Here is a 16,399-nt window from a genome sequence, read left to right on the forward strand (position 1 = left end):
CCTGGAGAACACTTGTCCCACCTTTTCCTTTATCTGACTTTTTTAACAATCAACAGAAAATAAGCAGTCATTTTCATGATCACTCAATATATGTAAGGGAGGCAGAGTGTGGATTAATCTTCATTTCTGGCCTGCCACACAAGAAGTCAGCCCCACAATCTGGCAAAGTCTGGGTGAGTTCATTCAATTCTTCCACTCAGAATCCTTAGTGAAGGTAACCATGAAATACCTTACTGCTTTCTAACCTCTGAAAAAGAGAGTTTAGAAACTGCTAAGCTGGGACAGTTTAGTACTAATAATGCCTCTGTGTAAGGTACTGTTTTCATTAACTCTTGTATGTTTTCTTCATGACAGATCAAACAGTAAGCAGGAAAGGGCATTAAAATGAACCATAAAAATGATCAATCAGGATAATACCTTCCTCCTTTTCAGATCACATCTACTTGAGATAGATGATGGAAAATATTTTTTTCCCCATGATTTCACAGTAGAGGAAAAAACCAATTTCAAATGTAGCCTAGTGCTATGTCAGTATGACAGAATCTTTCAAATCAATTTTGTTTCCATACTGAAGCTAATTTACACGGATAAATCCCAGAGGCTAAATCTTTACTTTCTATTATACTAATTTCCAAATACTCATGATCCATGATATTTGTCTCCAAATTTAAATGGATTTAAATATGTGTATTTTAAGGGAGTTTAACCTCTTGATTTGCATGTATTGGTCTAACATTGTGGTAATTCAATCAAAGATTTGTCTGCCACTATTGATATTGCTAAGGTATAGAGAGAATAAAACCAGACCAAAACAAAAAAAGCTGTGGTCTATGCCATGAATGATTCTAGTTGAATCCTTGAGTATGCATGTAGCTGGGGGTTCATAATTACTTATAAGAACGTGTATTTTTTTTTAATTCACATTTACATTTAGAATCCACTTAATCAGGCACAAAATTCCCTATTATTGATGGGCAGCTGAAGGATCAATATGATTTTGCAGAAGTAACAAAATAGCTTTAAAGTGACAGAATCTTTTTGTAGTTTCCTAAGTAACTTGGAGAACATTGGAAACTTTTTTCAATATTGCAAAGTACCGTATACCTGAGTTCTTTTTTTTTTTTTTCTTATATACATTACAAAAATGATTTCATGAAATGGAATAATTTCAGAACCCTTAAAAGGATTACAGAATGCCCTAGAGTGATTAGTGGCAACTAATCTGAGTGATTAGTGGCATCACTGTGTCATACATTTTGTTAACGTTGAATCATGACCTATTTGAATAATTTTCTTGATATTTGCTACTGGCAGGTTAGTGCACTGGGTCGTACAAGTATGTATGTGTATTTGCAAAAATATATTTTAAAACTTGATAAAGACATTTTGATAAGAAAGATTTGATAAGAGACTGTTTTTTCTTTTTTTTTTTTTTATTTGGCCATGTTATTTCCTGTGCCCACCACTCACATCAGAGAAATGTGTGTGCTTTTACTAATCTTTTAATCCCCACATTTCCATTCAAGTACATGTGATCCTGAGCTAAAGTTTTATGCTGTGTTTTCTCTTGGTTTCAAAAGAAAAGATTAGAAGAATTGCCTGACAAGCACAAAATGCTGACCATATAACTGTCTTTCAAGTGAAAGTAGGACATTTGTTATACGCAGGATGCGGACAAGTACTTTTCTAATATTAATCTTCCAATATGCAGAATTACAACAGGGATGTTATGTGTTTAAGTACACCACAGTGTCTTATTTAAGACAGGATCCAACCTGGGAAAGAATTGGAGAATCTTTGTTCCTGATAGAAGTTCTCATACTAAGAATTTTTAAGTGGCTTTCCCTCCTTGGGCTCAGAGTCTAGGGCAAAGGTGTACTTTCAAAAGGGTATTTCTCCTTAATCTGATCTAAACATCTTATTTTGCAATATGAAAATAAAAAGTGAGGTAAGAATACAGAGCAGAGCTGCACTAAGCAGCACTAAGCATAAGTTACATAAGGATTTAGAAACCACCCAGCATCCTGGTACCACACATAAACGCTGCATACAAATAGCTATTCATTTAACTTATTTTAGTGAGGAGTATTTCAACTGTCCACAAACACCTAGCATCCTACAATAGGATTTGGGGCCTTTATATTCAGTTTTAAAAATCCTACTTTTAAAGTCAGTTTATTTGCTTACACCAGCCTCAGTTACAGCAACACAAACATGATTTTGGTACCCAAAGAAATTACAGCAGCTGAAATAAAGGTTCATACTTTTTCCAGCACATAGACAGTCAAACTAAAAGTGCTTTTTCCATTTCAGGAAGTATTATAGATCAAGTAAATTTTATGTTTCAAATGCACATAAACTGTATGCTTATTGGTGTCATAAACAAAAAGGGACATCTTACTTTGTAAGAGAAAAGCAGCTGGTAGCTGTACTGTATGTGTGCAGGAGAATTAGGTAAGTCATGGCCCCCCAGGAATAAAATCAGCCATTATCCCTTTAAGAAAGTAGACAGCTGGGATGCTGAATCCTGCTCACTATAGCAAGTATATATTTAACTTTACTGAACTGCCTAAAGTTACATTAATGAATCCGTCTGAAGAACTCAATTGGGTCTTCCTGTCTAGACTTGAAAAGTAAATAAATATTACCTAATGCATGGTATTCAATACACCACCACCAGTCACATTTATAGACCCTTGCTGCAAGATCAAGCAAGCCAGTGATAACTGCTCTGCTCACTATTTTGGGTTAACATCCGTACTTTGTTTAGTCTGCATTTTATTACTCTGACTGCCCATTCCTTGCATTCAGCTGCTTTGATTGATACATTGATGGCAATTGATGTCTGCATTTAAGAACAGACCTTCATTCCAGGTCGAGTAAGCTACTGAGCCACTACTTGGTGTTGCATCAGAACAGTTAGTTGAAGACTGCTGTGCTTATATATGTCTAGGAGCTATGTAGTATCTAAAGACAAAGAAGTCCAGCTCCACAAGTAAGACCTTTTGTCCTCACGTGGAGTCATGAGTCCTCCACAGTCAGACCACATTGCATGGTTTTAACTGACAAATGGCATTGCCTTCAGTTTTGGAAAGCAATTACTCTTTTAAGTGTATGACTAGTAGCAGTGGGATGGCAGAAAACAGTAGGCTATCCCTATGTCGTTCACAGCTGTTTTGAGCTACGTTACAGAAAACTTACTGCGTACCATGAATCTTACTTGCAGTTGTTTAATGTTATCAGTTGGGTAGAATAAGCCCAAAGTTGACACTAAATCACCCTTTAATCTTATCACCCTTTTGCTTTTACTTTACTGGGTTTACCATTTGACACAGTAAAGCACAATAGAGGGGCAGTGATAGCTATAGTCAATCCATTGTACCTTGGAGGTATCAGGATACTCACTCCCTTGGCAGGTAAGAGCAGTGTTTCCACAGCAAGTAGAAGAGAAAGCTTATACAGCTCATTATCATAGCTACTGCATGCACCAAGTATTATCCTGAAGTAAGTTCTTCTCAGTCAGTGTAAAACATGAATGCTGAGATGTAGCACTTCGAAGAAATCCGTATTTTTGTTTTTAGCCTCCAGGACCATAACTAAGTGTCAAGGCCTACATCATTACCCTAGCAAGATCCATGAGCAGTTCCTTTAGGGGTGCAGCTAGAATTAACAGCAGTGTTCAGAGTGCAAGTGGGCATAGAAACAGACAAGGTCTTCAGGGTTAGCACCTGTCATCCATACCCTGAGCTGTAGCAGACTTCTAAAAGATAGCATAAAGAAAGCAAACCTGCAAGATTTTTTGTTCTTCAAAAGCACAGTATGTTGTGTTATAGCGTAGAAAGAGCAGAGAATGCTGCTTCAGATTTCCATTCTCTTTATTGCCAACAGATATTTAAAATGCCAAGGTCCAAAAAACATGTAATAAATACTTCACTTTAGGCTGTAATAAATTAAAAAAAAATTAACAAGGAATGCACTTTGCCAGCCACAAGTGTAGGTATTTTTGAAAAATAAAGGGGAAAAAAAAAGTATGGCCATAGTTCACAGTTAAGCAACCAGAAGCTGCTTGTTACAATTATCCCCAACAACAGAGCTCTCCCTTCCCTGCCTTTCCAGATGTGTATTTCACAGTTTTAATCCATCAGAGATGCTCTTTTACAGAGCAAGTAGACACACTCTGCTCTGAGTTCAAGTCAAATATATCTTTAACACACATGAAGCAAGGAAAATTATGATCCAAAGAACTCCTTGTCACAATGGTTTAGTCCAAAAGTAGGTTTAGGCTTTCAATAGATGTGTGCCCAGCACGCTAGGACAGTCAAGTTTTCGTACCACCACACATCTATCAGTATACTAGTTGCTCCATCATCTCCACTGTAGATTCACAGTGAACAAGAGGGTCCATTTGGTTTAACTGAGCCAGTGCCTTCAGTTATATCGCTGCAGCAGCATGTTCAAAGCATATTCCATTCTGTGTTTTAGTTCCAATGAACATCCAGAAACCAAAAGAGTTGTCAGATGAAACGTTGTTGACATCCTGTCTTCATTGATGTATGTAAGGAGATACTCCTCATTCTGATTGCAAATTATGACTTTTGTGTGATCATGATAGAAATTCACCTGCAAAAGAGAAGTGAGTTCCTGTTTGTATACTTTCTCCTCTCATTTTGAGGCTTAGCCAGTTTTATTGCTAAAGTATTTTAAGAAACATTTTCTGCAGTGATGCTACCAAACTTACTTGAAACGTGCCATCATTGAAGAGCATCATTAATGCTTTATCAGATTTGAGCCACTGCAAGAGATAAAGCCTAGGCCTGCGTACATCTGTTAGGCTGGGCAAGTCTCCTCCCTAGGAAGGGGAACAGACTGTGTTAAGTACTCAGTTCACATTTAGTGTATTTTTACACCTCAAGACCCTGAAAGTGCTGAACTTACATCCATGAGGTTCTCCTCCATATAGTGAGAGAAATACTTCAGTACAGTTACTTGGCTAATGAACTGTTCAGGAGCCTCTGTGGTTGAGAAGACAGAGCATTGGCCCAGCTCAGCATAGTAGTGCACTGTTCTGGAAGAGAAGAAAATAAAGAGGTTAGTGATGAAAAACAAGTATTTCATGTTTAAACTGCCATACTGAGTTGCTGGCTTTGTAATGATTCTTACTTTTTATCTGGCAGAAGGCTCATATGCACGCCATTGTTGAAAAGGACGCCAACAGTGTGGTCTGACAGCTGGTACCCAAAGCCATACTTGTTAGAGTAGTCCACCCATTTTGTAACCCACTGGAAGGATGCTGTCAGCTGTTCTTTGGGAATGCTGTCTGCTTCTGGCATGTTCTCCAGACATCCTCGCAATACCCTTGCGACTGTATCAGCAACACTTCCCATGGTACTGTCTTCCAGACCTCAAAAGGAATGATTAAATATTAGACTGACAAGAGCACTTAGCTTTGCAATTTTAATTTTTCAAAAATTTGGTTGTAAAATTTAAAGCATAAAAAATAGGGGATGAAAGCAGATGTTTGTTTCAAGTGTTAGAAGCATGAAGAAAATAAAAGTGTGATTCAGAATTAGAGATTATATATTGTTGCATTTACATTCACTGCTACTGCTGCAGCTTCCCAAAGTTCCTCTGACTATCATCCGAATAGAGTCTCCAATCTGCTTAGTTTCTGGCAATGCTCCTGGCTTTGCTACTGTTGTGATAAGAGGCTGGATCTCCTAGAAGAGATGTCAGACGCATAAACATGAAACATAACACAAGGCAAGGCTTATACACAAGTTTTGCATGGCTCTCCTATTTCTCAACAAATGATAAATTATAGGGAAACTAGTATTAATGTTTCCAGCACGTACAAAGAGCTGCTGTTAGACTGAGCTTAGACTAGCATGCCAGGTCCTTCCATTCTTTAGATCTTCAATTTGCATCTCACAGGCTATTAATCAGTTCTCTGCTCTCCTGTCCTAGCAAGGGAACAGCTGTGTGCAGGTCTGAACACCAAATGGCAAGAGCTACATCTCAGCAATTTATTCTTTTAAGAAGTCCTAGTTAATCATGAACTGAAGCCCTGTATTTAGAATATTGAGAAAGAGCACCTGGCAGACAAGTTACCACATAGCCAACAATGGAGTCTAGGCAGATACTATAATTACTCAAAAGACAAAATTTATAGTCTCCCTACAAAGGCTACCATACCTTGGTGATGCTTGGCTAAGCCCTCTTAAAGCAACTCAGTTAATCATTTAAGCTTGATTATACTGTGTACAGTCCCAGCTCTGATATTCAAGTCAAATATAATTTAATTATAGCTACTCCACCCAACTGTTACTGGATTTGAATTGAACTGAACTTGCATATACCTCATCTGTTCTGTGTTTGGGGGGCTGCTGAGTTATTGAGGTCTTCTTCAAATCATGCCTGAGCCTGTAGATTTCTTCGTCTTCTTTAGCTAGTTTGTCTGCAACACAGGAAAAAAATACTTCACACTGAATCTGGAAGTGCTGTTCAGTTACAGAAAGCATAACAAATTAGCTACAGAAAGCACACCGTCCCCCTTCAGTAGCTTCTTCTAAACACGCAACAGTCTCCAAGAATAGTGATGCCATTATACACAAGTTACTAAGAGAATAAATTTCAATAAACAGTACAAACTAACAGATGATCAATTTAGATTGTCAGTATGCCATAAGAAACATTCACTTACGTAAGCTGGCGTAGGTGGGCAGGCTACCATCTATACTTATGAAGAAAGAGGTCAAAATAACCCAGGGAAGCTCTGAGACAAGTATATGTGCTCCAGTGCTATCTCATAGATGTATATTACCAACACGATACTGATGCAATAGAGGTAAGTTTTAAGTCTAACTACAATCCACTTACTATGTGTGTCGAAGTATCTGGCTTTATCCTTTTTACCACCAAAGAGAGCAGCAGCTGCTTTTTTGAAGAAATTTTTAGCAGGACTTGACAAATGGAAGTCAGGAATGGTGTGACAACAGCTAGCAGAGAGTCTATCGGGTGTAAAGCCCTGTGGAAATGCAATACAAAAAAATTTTAGAACAGTGCATCTTTGTGTGGATACTTCTTCAGCTAGAACTCTAAACAGTACAAACCTGTAAGAAAAATTCATGTCGAATTATTTCATCTAAACTGGGCCGATCTTCAGGGTTTTTTGACAGCATGCTAGCTATTAAGTGTTTTGCAGGTGCCAAGAGAGATGAAGGCAGGCTGTATCTTGCTTCCCTTATACATCTGTACGTTTCTTTAAGATTTGTAGTCTCAAATGGGGGTCTTCCCAACAGCATTGTGTACCTGTTTAAAAGCAAAGGAAAATAATTTTATTTTACACACCCATAGTACTTATGTACAACTAAAAAAAAGGCTTCATCTGTCTCCTAACATGAAAGAAAATTTCTGTACTTAGGCTACACATGTATAGAGGGTTGCAAATGGATGCAGTACTGCATTCCCTTTGAACTCTTAAAAGCCTAAGCCAGTGATAGAAATATTTCATTTCAAAGGCAGTGAAGTACTTACATTACACAGCCTAAGGCCCAGATATCAGATTCACAGCCATGCCCTTGTTTGTTGAGGACTTCTGGAGAGAGGTAATTTGGTGTGCCACATATTGTTCTGAAAAAAATCAAAGAGGCCACAGAGCTGGTTAGTATTTCCAACAGAAGGAGGAGAGAAGCTGTTTTTCATACGGCAGGTTTTCCTCTCAAGTTCAGACACGAATTTAAGAGACTCCTAAAGAGGAGCTGTAGGAACTTTGATAGCATACATGTTTTCCATTGTGCTTTTATGATACAGGAGGGACAGACTCATGCCTGCGCTATTTGTCAGTCAGTACACCCAGCCTCTGGCATTTGCTACTACTCAAAAGCAGAAGTCAAAGCATAGCAGCCCATTTTCTAGAAGCTAAAGTCTTAATCTCAGAAATAATTCATTTTTGTTATGGAATAGGACTTCTCCTTTCTAACTTAATTTGGTTTCATTTACTACTAGACTACACAGTTTTGATGCTCCTACCTTCTTCTGTGCTCTAGTGGTTCCAGCCTAGCTGCCAAGCCAAAGTCACCCAGTTTCAGTTCCATGTTCTCATTGATGAAGAAGTTACCTAGTAGACAGAGAAATACCAGTTAGTCCATTACTTGCAATGTAGTAATGCATTTGCCACAGGTGCTGAGTCATACTTTGTTCAAAGCCAGAAGCTAGCCAAGATTTTTTTTTTTTCATTAGGAATGCTTAGTGTCATCCCTTAAGCACTCCATGTTTCCACTGTAAAGACAGACTGCACTGATTCTACTAATTAAGTTATCAGCATACAAGGGTAAATGGTATAATGCTGACAGGGCTGGAGGAGTGTGTTTTGAAGTTGGCAATGTGCAGAACTTACCTAGTTTAAGATCCCTGTGTAAGATTTCCTGTTCATGAAGATACTTTAGCCCTGACACAATTTGCCTGAGGTAGTATCGTACTTCTGGTTCTGTCAATACCTTCCTTGCTTTTAAGATGTGAGCCATTGACTGCAGAGGAAAAACAAAGGTAGAAATGTCATTGAACATTCATGCACAAGATTCTCCTTAAGTAAAATAAATTAATACATGGAGAAACAACAACTAAAGTCACAAAAAATACCTTTTACACATCACAGATATAAATTAGTTGCAGATTCCTTGTAAGTAAATACTGAATTTTTCCTGGTTGATGCTCACCCTTCTACTGCAGTATTCCAGAAGAATGTAAATATTCTCTCTGTCTTCAAAATAATGGTAAAACTGCACAACATGTCTATGATTAAGCATTCTGTGCAGCTCAATCTCTTTATCAATCTGAAAAGACAAGAAAGGGTGAACAAAAAAAAGTGTCAGCCTTACTTCCACAACGTTGAGCAGACTAGCTCTATCAGAACCATTTCAGGGAAAGGGCTAGGCAATCCAGCATACCAAGAGTTGGAGAGAAACAAAAGCACTCATGCATACACACCTTCTCCCTTTGATGAGGTTTTGATACTCTGCTGTGAGGAATGATTTTTGCAGCATAAACTTTATTTGTTGTTAAATCTGTCATCTCATAACACTTGGCAAATCCACCCTAGAAAGACACAGGAGAAAAAGGCAATCAGAGCAGGTATGAAAGCATTCCTACACTTAGTCATTCACCAGCTCATGTATTAGTCAAGCAGGGCAACTTCCTTCGCAAAGGGCAATTTGCTAAGGACAGGTCCGAGGTTCATCACCTATCGGAAGGTTCGCGCTCCCCACTCCCCGCATGCAACACCTAAGTCATTCCCGCGGGCTCGCCCGAGCCGAAGGCACGATCCCGCTAGTATTTCGAGGTAGAGACGAATCGGGGGCAGGAAGGGCGCTCGGACCGGGCAGGTCGAGGGCAGCAGGTCGGCTCACTCCCGCTTGCAGGGGAAGCGCAGCCCCGTAGGGACAGGAGAGAGCCCTCCCCGCTGAGAAAGGCGGCGAGCCGGACTCAGCGGCCGCCGCCCCGGGACGGCTCCGGGCCCGCCGCGGCCATTACCTTTCCGAGCACCTTGCCGCGGCAGTAGCGCTTCCCCGTCGTGGGGTCGGTAATAATCCGGGAGACCTCGGCGGCGGGGTGGCCGTGCTGGTGCGGCTCCTCTGCCTTCTTCCTGCGCGACTCGCCGCCAGCCGCCCTGCCCGCCGCTGCCTCGCAGCACTTGGCACCGCCGCCGCCCGGCGTGTGCGCGATAGTCCGTAGCAGCTCCATCACCGCGCCTCGCCTCCGTCCGTCCTGCCTGTCCGTCTGCTTCTACTCTGCTTCACCCGCCGTGCCCTTCCCACCGCTCTCTGCCGTTTTTCTACCGCCCAACACCGCTCCCCCGCCGCTCTGCTCACAACTGAGCGCAACTCCCCGGATCGCCTTTATAAAGCGGGTGGCGGCTCCGCCCCGGTGCTGCTCCGCCCCTCTGGGGCTCCGCTCCGCCCGCTCGGCTCGGCTCGGCGGCCCGCCCCCGGGACGGCCTGAGGAGAGCGGGGCCCGGTCGGGCTCTCGTGCTTTGCCTTCCTTTGCCCAGCCGTGCGGCAGGAGTGGAGCACTGTAGCTGGCAGGAGCTGACCCACGCTCTTGTCCCCCTGCAGCTGCGGAGGCTCCTTTGACCACGACCGTCCCGGAAGGGGAGCTGGGCAAGGGGAGCTACATCACAAGTTGTGTTTTTCTTCACTTAAGGATTGCACCGTGCGGGAGTTGGTGATGGGCGACCCGAGCTGTGGCCTGCAGGAGCAGCACCCTACCTCGTGCAAGCTGTTGCTGCACGTGAGGAAGGGAGGGAGTTTTTCCCACCTGTGCCAAAGCAGCTCCATCACAGCAGAGAGATGGGGCCAGCATGGAGCTGAGGCCCATGGACTTGCTCGGACAGTGCAAGTGATTGGGGCACATGCCACAGGGGCTATCGTGTCCCTCCTTTAGCAAGGAGAACCCATGCCTAGGGACACTCCCCCCACCTCTCTGACAACAGTCAGGTCTAAAACCTTTATAAGCAGAAACATCTCAAATGCAAATCAAGTTTGAAGATACCTGAAGACAATTGCAGTACTAGGTGTTTGCATACAGACAATTGTTGAAGAGTGAAGTGTGTGTCTGGGAGAAAAAGTAATGAAATGTGAAACAGTCTTGTGTTTCTCCATTCTGGAGAGGCGGAAATGCTGGAATTCATTGCTTTCTTTGTCTGTTACGCATTTCTGAAGTAGTATTTGCTTTTTGGCATGCACTAAGAACTTCTACCTACTTTCATTGTTGGTAAAAGTCAAAGACTAGTTGATTGAATAGGAATGACTCTCAGAACATATAAGTGTATAAATTATTTGAGTGTCGGTCTCTGAAAAACCCTCATTTCAGATCTTAAAAGAACAGAAAAATATACTTATTTTACAGTGTCAACATCAGGTTGCATGCCTTATCAGAACACACACACTCCCCCCAGCCAAAACCGGCAAAAGATTGAATAACAGTGTTTGATTCCCTCTACTGGTATTGCAGTATGAAGGTAACAGTGCTTAAGGGTTAAATATACCGAATTGTGTACACTCGCTTCTACCCATCTGCAGTCTTTTACTGTTCATGTGCTTCTGCATTCAAGTATCTTCCTATCTCACTCTGCAAAGTCTAGTCAAGTTATATTAGTATAACCAGTGATTAGCCATTGGGGTAGAGGTAAAAATAATAAGAACATAAAATTAGGATACACAGACACTGCTCAGTCCTATCCCCCCTCACTCCTTAGCCTTACAAACACTGACTTCCTAGACAAATGTTTTTTCCCTTACGCATCTTTAAGTTTTTCCAAATTAGTACCAGTTATTGCAAAATAGGTTACTTAATGTAAACATGATTTCTCGATGCTTTGTTTACTGTCAGTACGTTCCAACAGAAAAGCTTATAGGGAGAGTGGAAAATAAGCAGAATAGAAGGACAAGTTTTCCCTCCGCTGGAAAGAAGTGGTATTGCACATGGTAAAAATTAAATGTAAGAAAAACAAGTTTGTCTGGTAAAGGTTTAGGAAAGATTGTTAAGCTTGACTTTAAGAGGACACAAGCACTTGGTTAAAGCTAAGTATACCAAGTGTTCTGCTAAACAGGAGTGGGACTATTTGTTCTCACCTATATTTTGTTCTCACCTACTATTTGTTCTCACCTACTTTGCTGAAGTAAAGTAAGTAAAGTCTTTAAGCCGTGTTCCCTCTGAATTAGAAGAGGCTGCGACTGCCCCATGCAGCAGTTACTCTGAGATTGCTTCTCCCACTTTTGCATAGGGAGCATATATTTATTTCAAAATGCCAAGGTTAGAATACCATTTATTGTGAGGTTTTACAAAGCAAACTTTTTCTTCTACAGGTGATCTCTTGGATAAAATAACAGTACTGTAAAGGCTTGAAAATGACCCTTTTAAGTCTTCCAAGGGAAAGCTATTCTAGTCAGTGCTCTGTAATATCACACTTTTTCTTCCAAGTTACATTAACAAAGTGCTGAAGCTTACCTGCAGCATGCAGAAGCAGCTCATCTCTAAGCTAGCTAAGACAGCAGAAGGTCTATAGCCAAATCAGCATGCACCAATGCAGCTACCCTGCCAAGAAACAGGGCAAGCCTAGCCCAAAATTCAGTTTCAGGCATATGTTCTGTCTCTGTCTCCAGATGAAAATAATCACTTAACCCTGCTGCTTCATTTTGACACAAGTGTACAGCTTTCATAAAAGCCTTATTATTGAGGGTCTGGGAAGCCTGGGTGTGCATAAATCCCTGATTTAGGTGAGGAATGGCAATTTGACAGAATCATAAGCTGCTTAATTACAGGCTTGTGGGAAGAAAGTCTTGGCAGGAACCACATTTTCTTACCCTAACATAGGGAAAGTATGCTAGTTCAAAGATGTAGATCTCCAAAAAGAAGTGCATTAAATCCTGGATGTCCAACTCCCTGCATACTACAGAGGCTTGGCACTGTGTTCATGGCCATGATTTTGCCAGGGCTTTATGTGAAATCAGGATCAACACCATCTACCTGGCTTCCAGACTGACTCTCAGCTGACCTTCCTGAATATTTGGTGCAATGAATATGCTTTTCCCTCCCCAGTATGCCAATCTGAGCCAATTCACTATGCTCCTACAGGCATACACAGCAATAACCCTGCAGTCCATAATGGGCTCAGGTGCCAGTCCACACAGGTTTGGCAGGCAGCCCTGACCTTTTACCTGGCTGACTTCATCCTTTGCTTTCTGCTATCGGAACATCTCTCTCCTGCCTCCTGTTAGCTTTTGACAGGACTGTGTTTTTCATTTAGCTGATCATGGAGTGCCCTTAGTTGCTGAAGTGATGTTAGTTTGTCCAAAAAGAAGCATATTCTACTTAGAGATGGGACAGACTAATGGGTTCCCCAAATAGCATCTCACTATAATATGTGTCAATGTATATGGGTGATAAAAAATAAGAAGCTTACTCCTAGAACATCAGCCTCCAGAAACTGTGTTATGAAAAGTGTGGCTTTTACACAAAGTGTCTCATGATCTTTAGCGACTTGTCTTGAGAAACTGTTGGTAATCTTACTGTGCTTTAGATATTGACTAAGTTTCATTTCTCCCCTTGGCTTCTTCCGTGACTTATCCTCTTCATTTCCACTTCCCCACTAGCCTTTTCTCACCATCCGACATGGATCTCTACTTTCTCTGTTTTTGTTTTCCACATTTTCCATGTTCTCCTGTGTTTCCCTGTGTTTCCAGTAAAGTACTGGAAACATATAGTCATCCTTAACAAAAAAAGTATAAAACACATAAAAGCTGGACTAGATATAGAACTAAACATTTGCTCTGATGCTGCCATGCAGTTTCAGTGTGTCACTTCCCTTGTGGGATTTTGTTGTCATAGATTGTCCTTATACACAGGCATGATACCATTTGTTCTCCCTAAATCATTGCAGAGCTAATGCGAAGCACTTGTTTCTGCAATAATTCATGTATTTTAATTTCCTTTGATTGAAGCTTGGTGAAGTTTCCAAAGACCTAAATTCTTTTGCAGTTTAATTTGAAGTGATCTACTAATTAAAAAACAGGCAGATTACCAAGAGCTTAAGGCAATCATATGTTTTCCCAGAAAGATCTCCAAAAAAAAGAAGAGGATGCCTAGCCCAGTGGTCACATAGGCTGTGCCAGCTTTTGGTTCCTTCTGGAGTGATGTCAAGGTCTGTTCCAACCCTGCCTATCTGGTATGAGTTTCCTGGAGCAGGAAGGCAGGGTTGCACTTGTGGTAGTTATTGATCCTGTATTAGGTCCCCAAAGACACAAAACTCAATTTCCTGGATTTTAATGTGTGCTTACACAGTTGGAATTGATGGATGGCTCTGAAATGTGTTTCCCCAGTGCAATGATAGAGTATGGAAAATAATATAGCTCCAGTCAAGTGTCAGTGTCAAGTAAAGACAGTGTCAGAGAGACTCAGTTTTGTCTTATCACTCACTACTCTCACACTCCTTTCCTGTGCTTCTTGGGTTGAGTAATGTCTCACAGCTTTGTTTCAGGCAGTAGCCCCCGCACTCAGAAAGTGCAATCACACGTTCATACAGCACCTGCTTCTAAAAGTGAAGTCAGACCACAGGTTTGCACATTGTGTTATTTTTCTCATTTTGTTTTTTCATAGCTTGACTTGTTTTTCTTTCATATGCCAAAACAAAGGTTATACTAACCTCAAAGTGAAGAGTACTGCAAAAGTAAAGACTCTAAAGCCTTTGCCTTTACCTTTAAAATTGACAATGTGTTTGCACAGAGAGTACTGTCAGATACATAATTTCCTTCAATGAAAATCTCTATGGCCTCTACTTGCCCCATTGCAATGCACTGAGGAGAAAAAAGAGTACCAATTGTATTACCTATCCATAAGAAACAGTTAAACCTTCACACGCAAATACTTCATGTATTGTCCTGTAGGAATCACAATTACTCTTGCCTCTGCCTGCAATGTGAATGCTCCTAAGTGCTCACTTAGTCAAAGAGCATCTGTCCACAAAATATTTAGGAAGATATCCTGGTACCACCCGATCTGCCAGAAGCAGCTTTTTCCAGATTCTGCCACTGCTTCTGGTGATTTTTGGTATTCTGTTTAAGGTGGTTGGAACTTGGTGAGGCTGACTTGAGACACCGTGTGCCAGTGATATAGTTGTTATGTCCAGAACTAGCCTGCCTCCCACGTAAATGACTGCTAGACCCATTATGCAACTGCATCAGTCATGCAGAAGGAACAAAGATCTGTTTGATGGTTAAGCATCATGCCCAGTATCAGAGACACTTAGCTTCAAACCTGAGGAACAATCATAGTGTTTTGTATGCCAAAAGAACTGTCTAGGTTCTTTTGTGGGTTTTTAATTTTTGTTAGTTTGGTTTTGGTTTTGGTTTGGTTTGTTTTTCTTTATTTAGCCTTTCTAAATGGCCATATAAATGCCCTCACATATAAAACCTCCTTGTTAAAGAGAACAGTGCCAAAGGGTAGTCAAAATCCTCTAAACAGAACAAAGAAGTCAGTACTTCAGTCAGCATGTTTCCCTTCCTGCTGTGGGAAATAATTAAGACGGTTTTATTACAAGCAGGGGCTACCTTGTGCCGGGGCACCTGGGGGCCATTTTGTTTAAAGGACTGGGGAGCCATTTTGTGGTTGGGGACTGGTGGACTGCTTGTGGTTCTGCTTGAAGTTGCTTATTGCTGCTGTCTACCTGCTACACATAGTTCTGCTTGAGGTTACCTATTGCTGCTCATTGTTGCCTGCTGCTGCTTATAGTTCTGCCTGCTTACTGCTACAGTGCGAAGGCAAGCCAGTAAGAATATAAGGTGGTGAGACCAGCCTGGGCTCACTGCCAGGGAACCATGCAGCCCGCGGCAGGGAAACAACCTGATAGGTGGATGAGGACAACCAATGGACTGCACCAGAAGGCAAAGATCACCTTTTAAAGAAGAAAAGAGAGAGGCCTGGCATGGGAGGAGCGAGGGAGTGGTTATGCAAATCGAAGGGTTTTAAAAGGGCTCATCCCTCCCATTTGGGGTGTGCTCGAACCAGGTCCTGAGTTAGGTCCACCCAGCACACTGTTAATAAAGTTCTTTGTTTCACTCTATTTGGCCATCTCTGAAATTTTAATTGGAGATATTTCTCACACTGCTCTTCTTTCCTCCGTCCATTTTCAGTCTTCAACTACTGCAGGAACAGAACAGGAAAGTTTCCTACTTGCTAGGTTAAGTGCTTATTTTCTTTCTACGGATAGGAATATAGTTTCCTGAATCTTCAGAGCAGAAGTCAGTTTTAATGGTGCTCCGATAACAGACAATGCAGAAGCAGAGTTATGAGATATATGATGCCCATGTTAAAAGGTTATCTGTCTCCATTACACTCCTGTAGGAAATGAATAAGATGGTTTTATTACAAGCAGGGGTTTCCATGGTTGCCTCCTGCCGAGATACCTGGAGGTCATTGGATCTGGGGAGTTGGGGAGCCATTTTGTGGCTGAGGACTGGTGGGCTGCTTACTGTTCTGCTTACAAGGTTGCTTACAGTTACTTACCATTACTTACAGTGTGAAGTTGTGTGGTAGTTTTAGTCTGAGCCTTCCTTGGTGACCAAGTTTGTAACCAAGTAAGTGGCCATATTACCCAGTATTCCCTAAGATTTTTACGTAAGCTGGGGTATAAAGAAGAAGGGAGGAGAGGCCTTCGCCCTCTTCCCTTCCGGTGGCTCTGGAGGTGCGGGTTGCCTGCTGTCAGGTCTGCTGTGTTGGGGAGTGAGGCCTGGTGAGGCCTTGTCAGCCTTGGGACGTGGAGGTTGCCGGCAGTCGTTCCAGCGTGATTTCTGTTGTCCCAAGAAGAGTAGTAAGATATTCTTGTGCTAATTCTTTAGTTGCTAGATCT

General features: G+C 41.6%; 1 protein-coding gene and 1 long non-coding RNA gene across 3 annotated transcripts; one reads left to right on the top strand and one right to left on the bottom strand.

The window, feature by feature from the left end:
* Positions 1-3,857: 3,857 nt before the first annotated feature.
* Positions 3,858-15,411, bottom strand: PLK2 (polo like kinase 2). Of its 2 annotated transcripts, none has more exons than XM_032676117.1 (14): positions 15,281-15,411; positions 8,986-9,093; positions 8,715-8,831; positions 8,396-8,525; positions 8,029-8,116; positions 7,534-7,629; positions 7,110-7,308; positions 6,877-7,024; positions 6,357-6,454; positions 5,594-5,717; positions 5,161-5,401; positions 4,936-5,065; positions 4,739-4,849; positions 3,858-4,620 (listed from the first exon to the last, which is right to left on the bottom strand). In XM_032676117.1, exons 2-14 carry the CDS (start codon positions 9,067-9,069, stop codon positions 4,429-4,431), a joined length of 1,758 nt encoding a protein of 585 aa, XP_032532008.1. In that variant the 5' UTR covers positions 9,070-9,093; positions 15,281-15,411; the 3' UTR covers positions 3,858-4,428. The 2 variants fall into 2 exon arrangements, with proteins under 2 accessions (XP_032532008.1, XP_032532007.1); XM_032676116.1 differs by lacking the exon at positions 15,281-15,411 and adding an exon at positions 9,529-9,865.
* LOC116780798 lies at positions 15,032-15,613 on the top strand. Its single transcript, XR_004354632.1, has 2 exons — positions 15,032-15,241; positions 15,305-15,613. It is a non-coding gene; the product is annotated as an uncharacterized LOC116780798 (long non-coding RNA).
* The last annotated feature ends 786 nt before the right edge of the window (positions 15,614-16,399 follow it).

Source organism: Chiroxiphia lanceolata, chromosome Z (genome assembly GCF_009829145.1).
Source record: "Chiroxiphia lanceolata isolate bChiLan1 chromosome Z, bChiLan1.pri, whole genome shotgun sequence".
Taxonomy (NCBI): domain Eukaryota; kingdom Metazoa; phylum Chordata; class Aves; order Passeriformes; family Pipridae; genus Chiroxiphia; species Chiroxiphia lanceolata.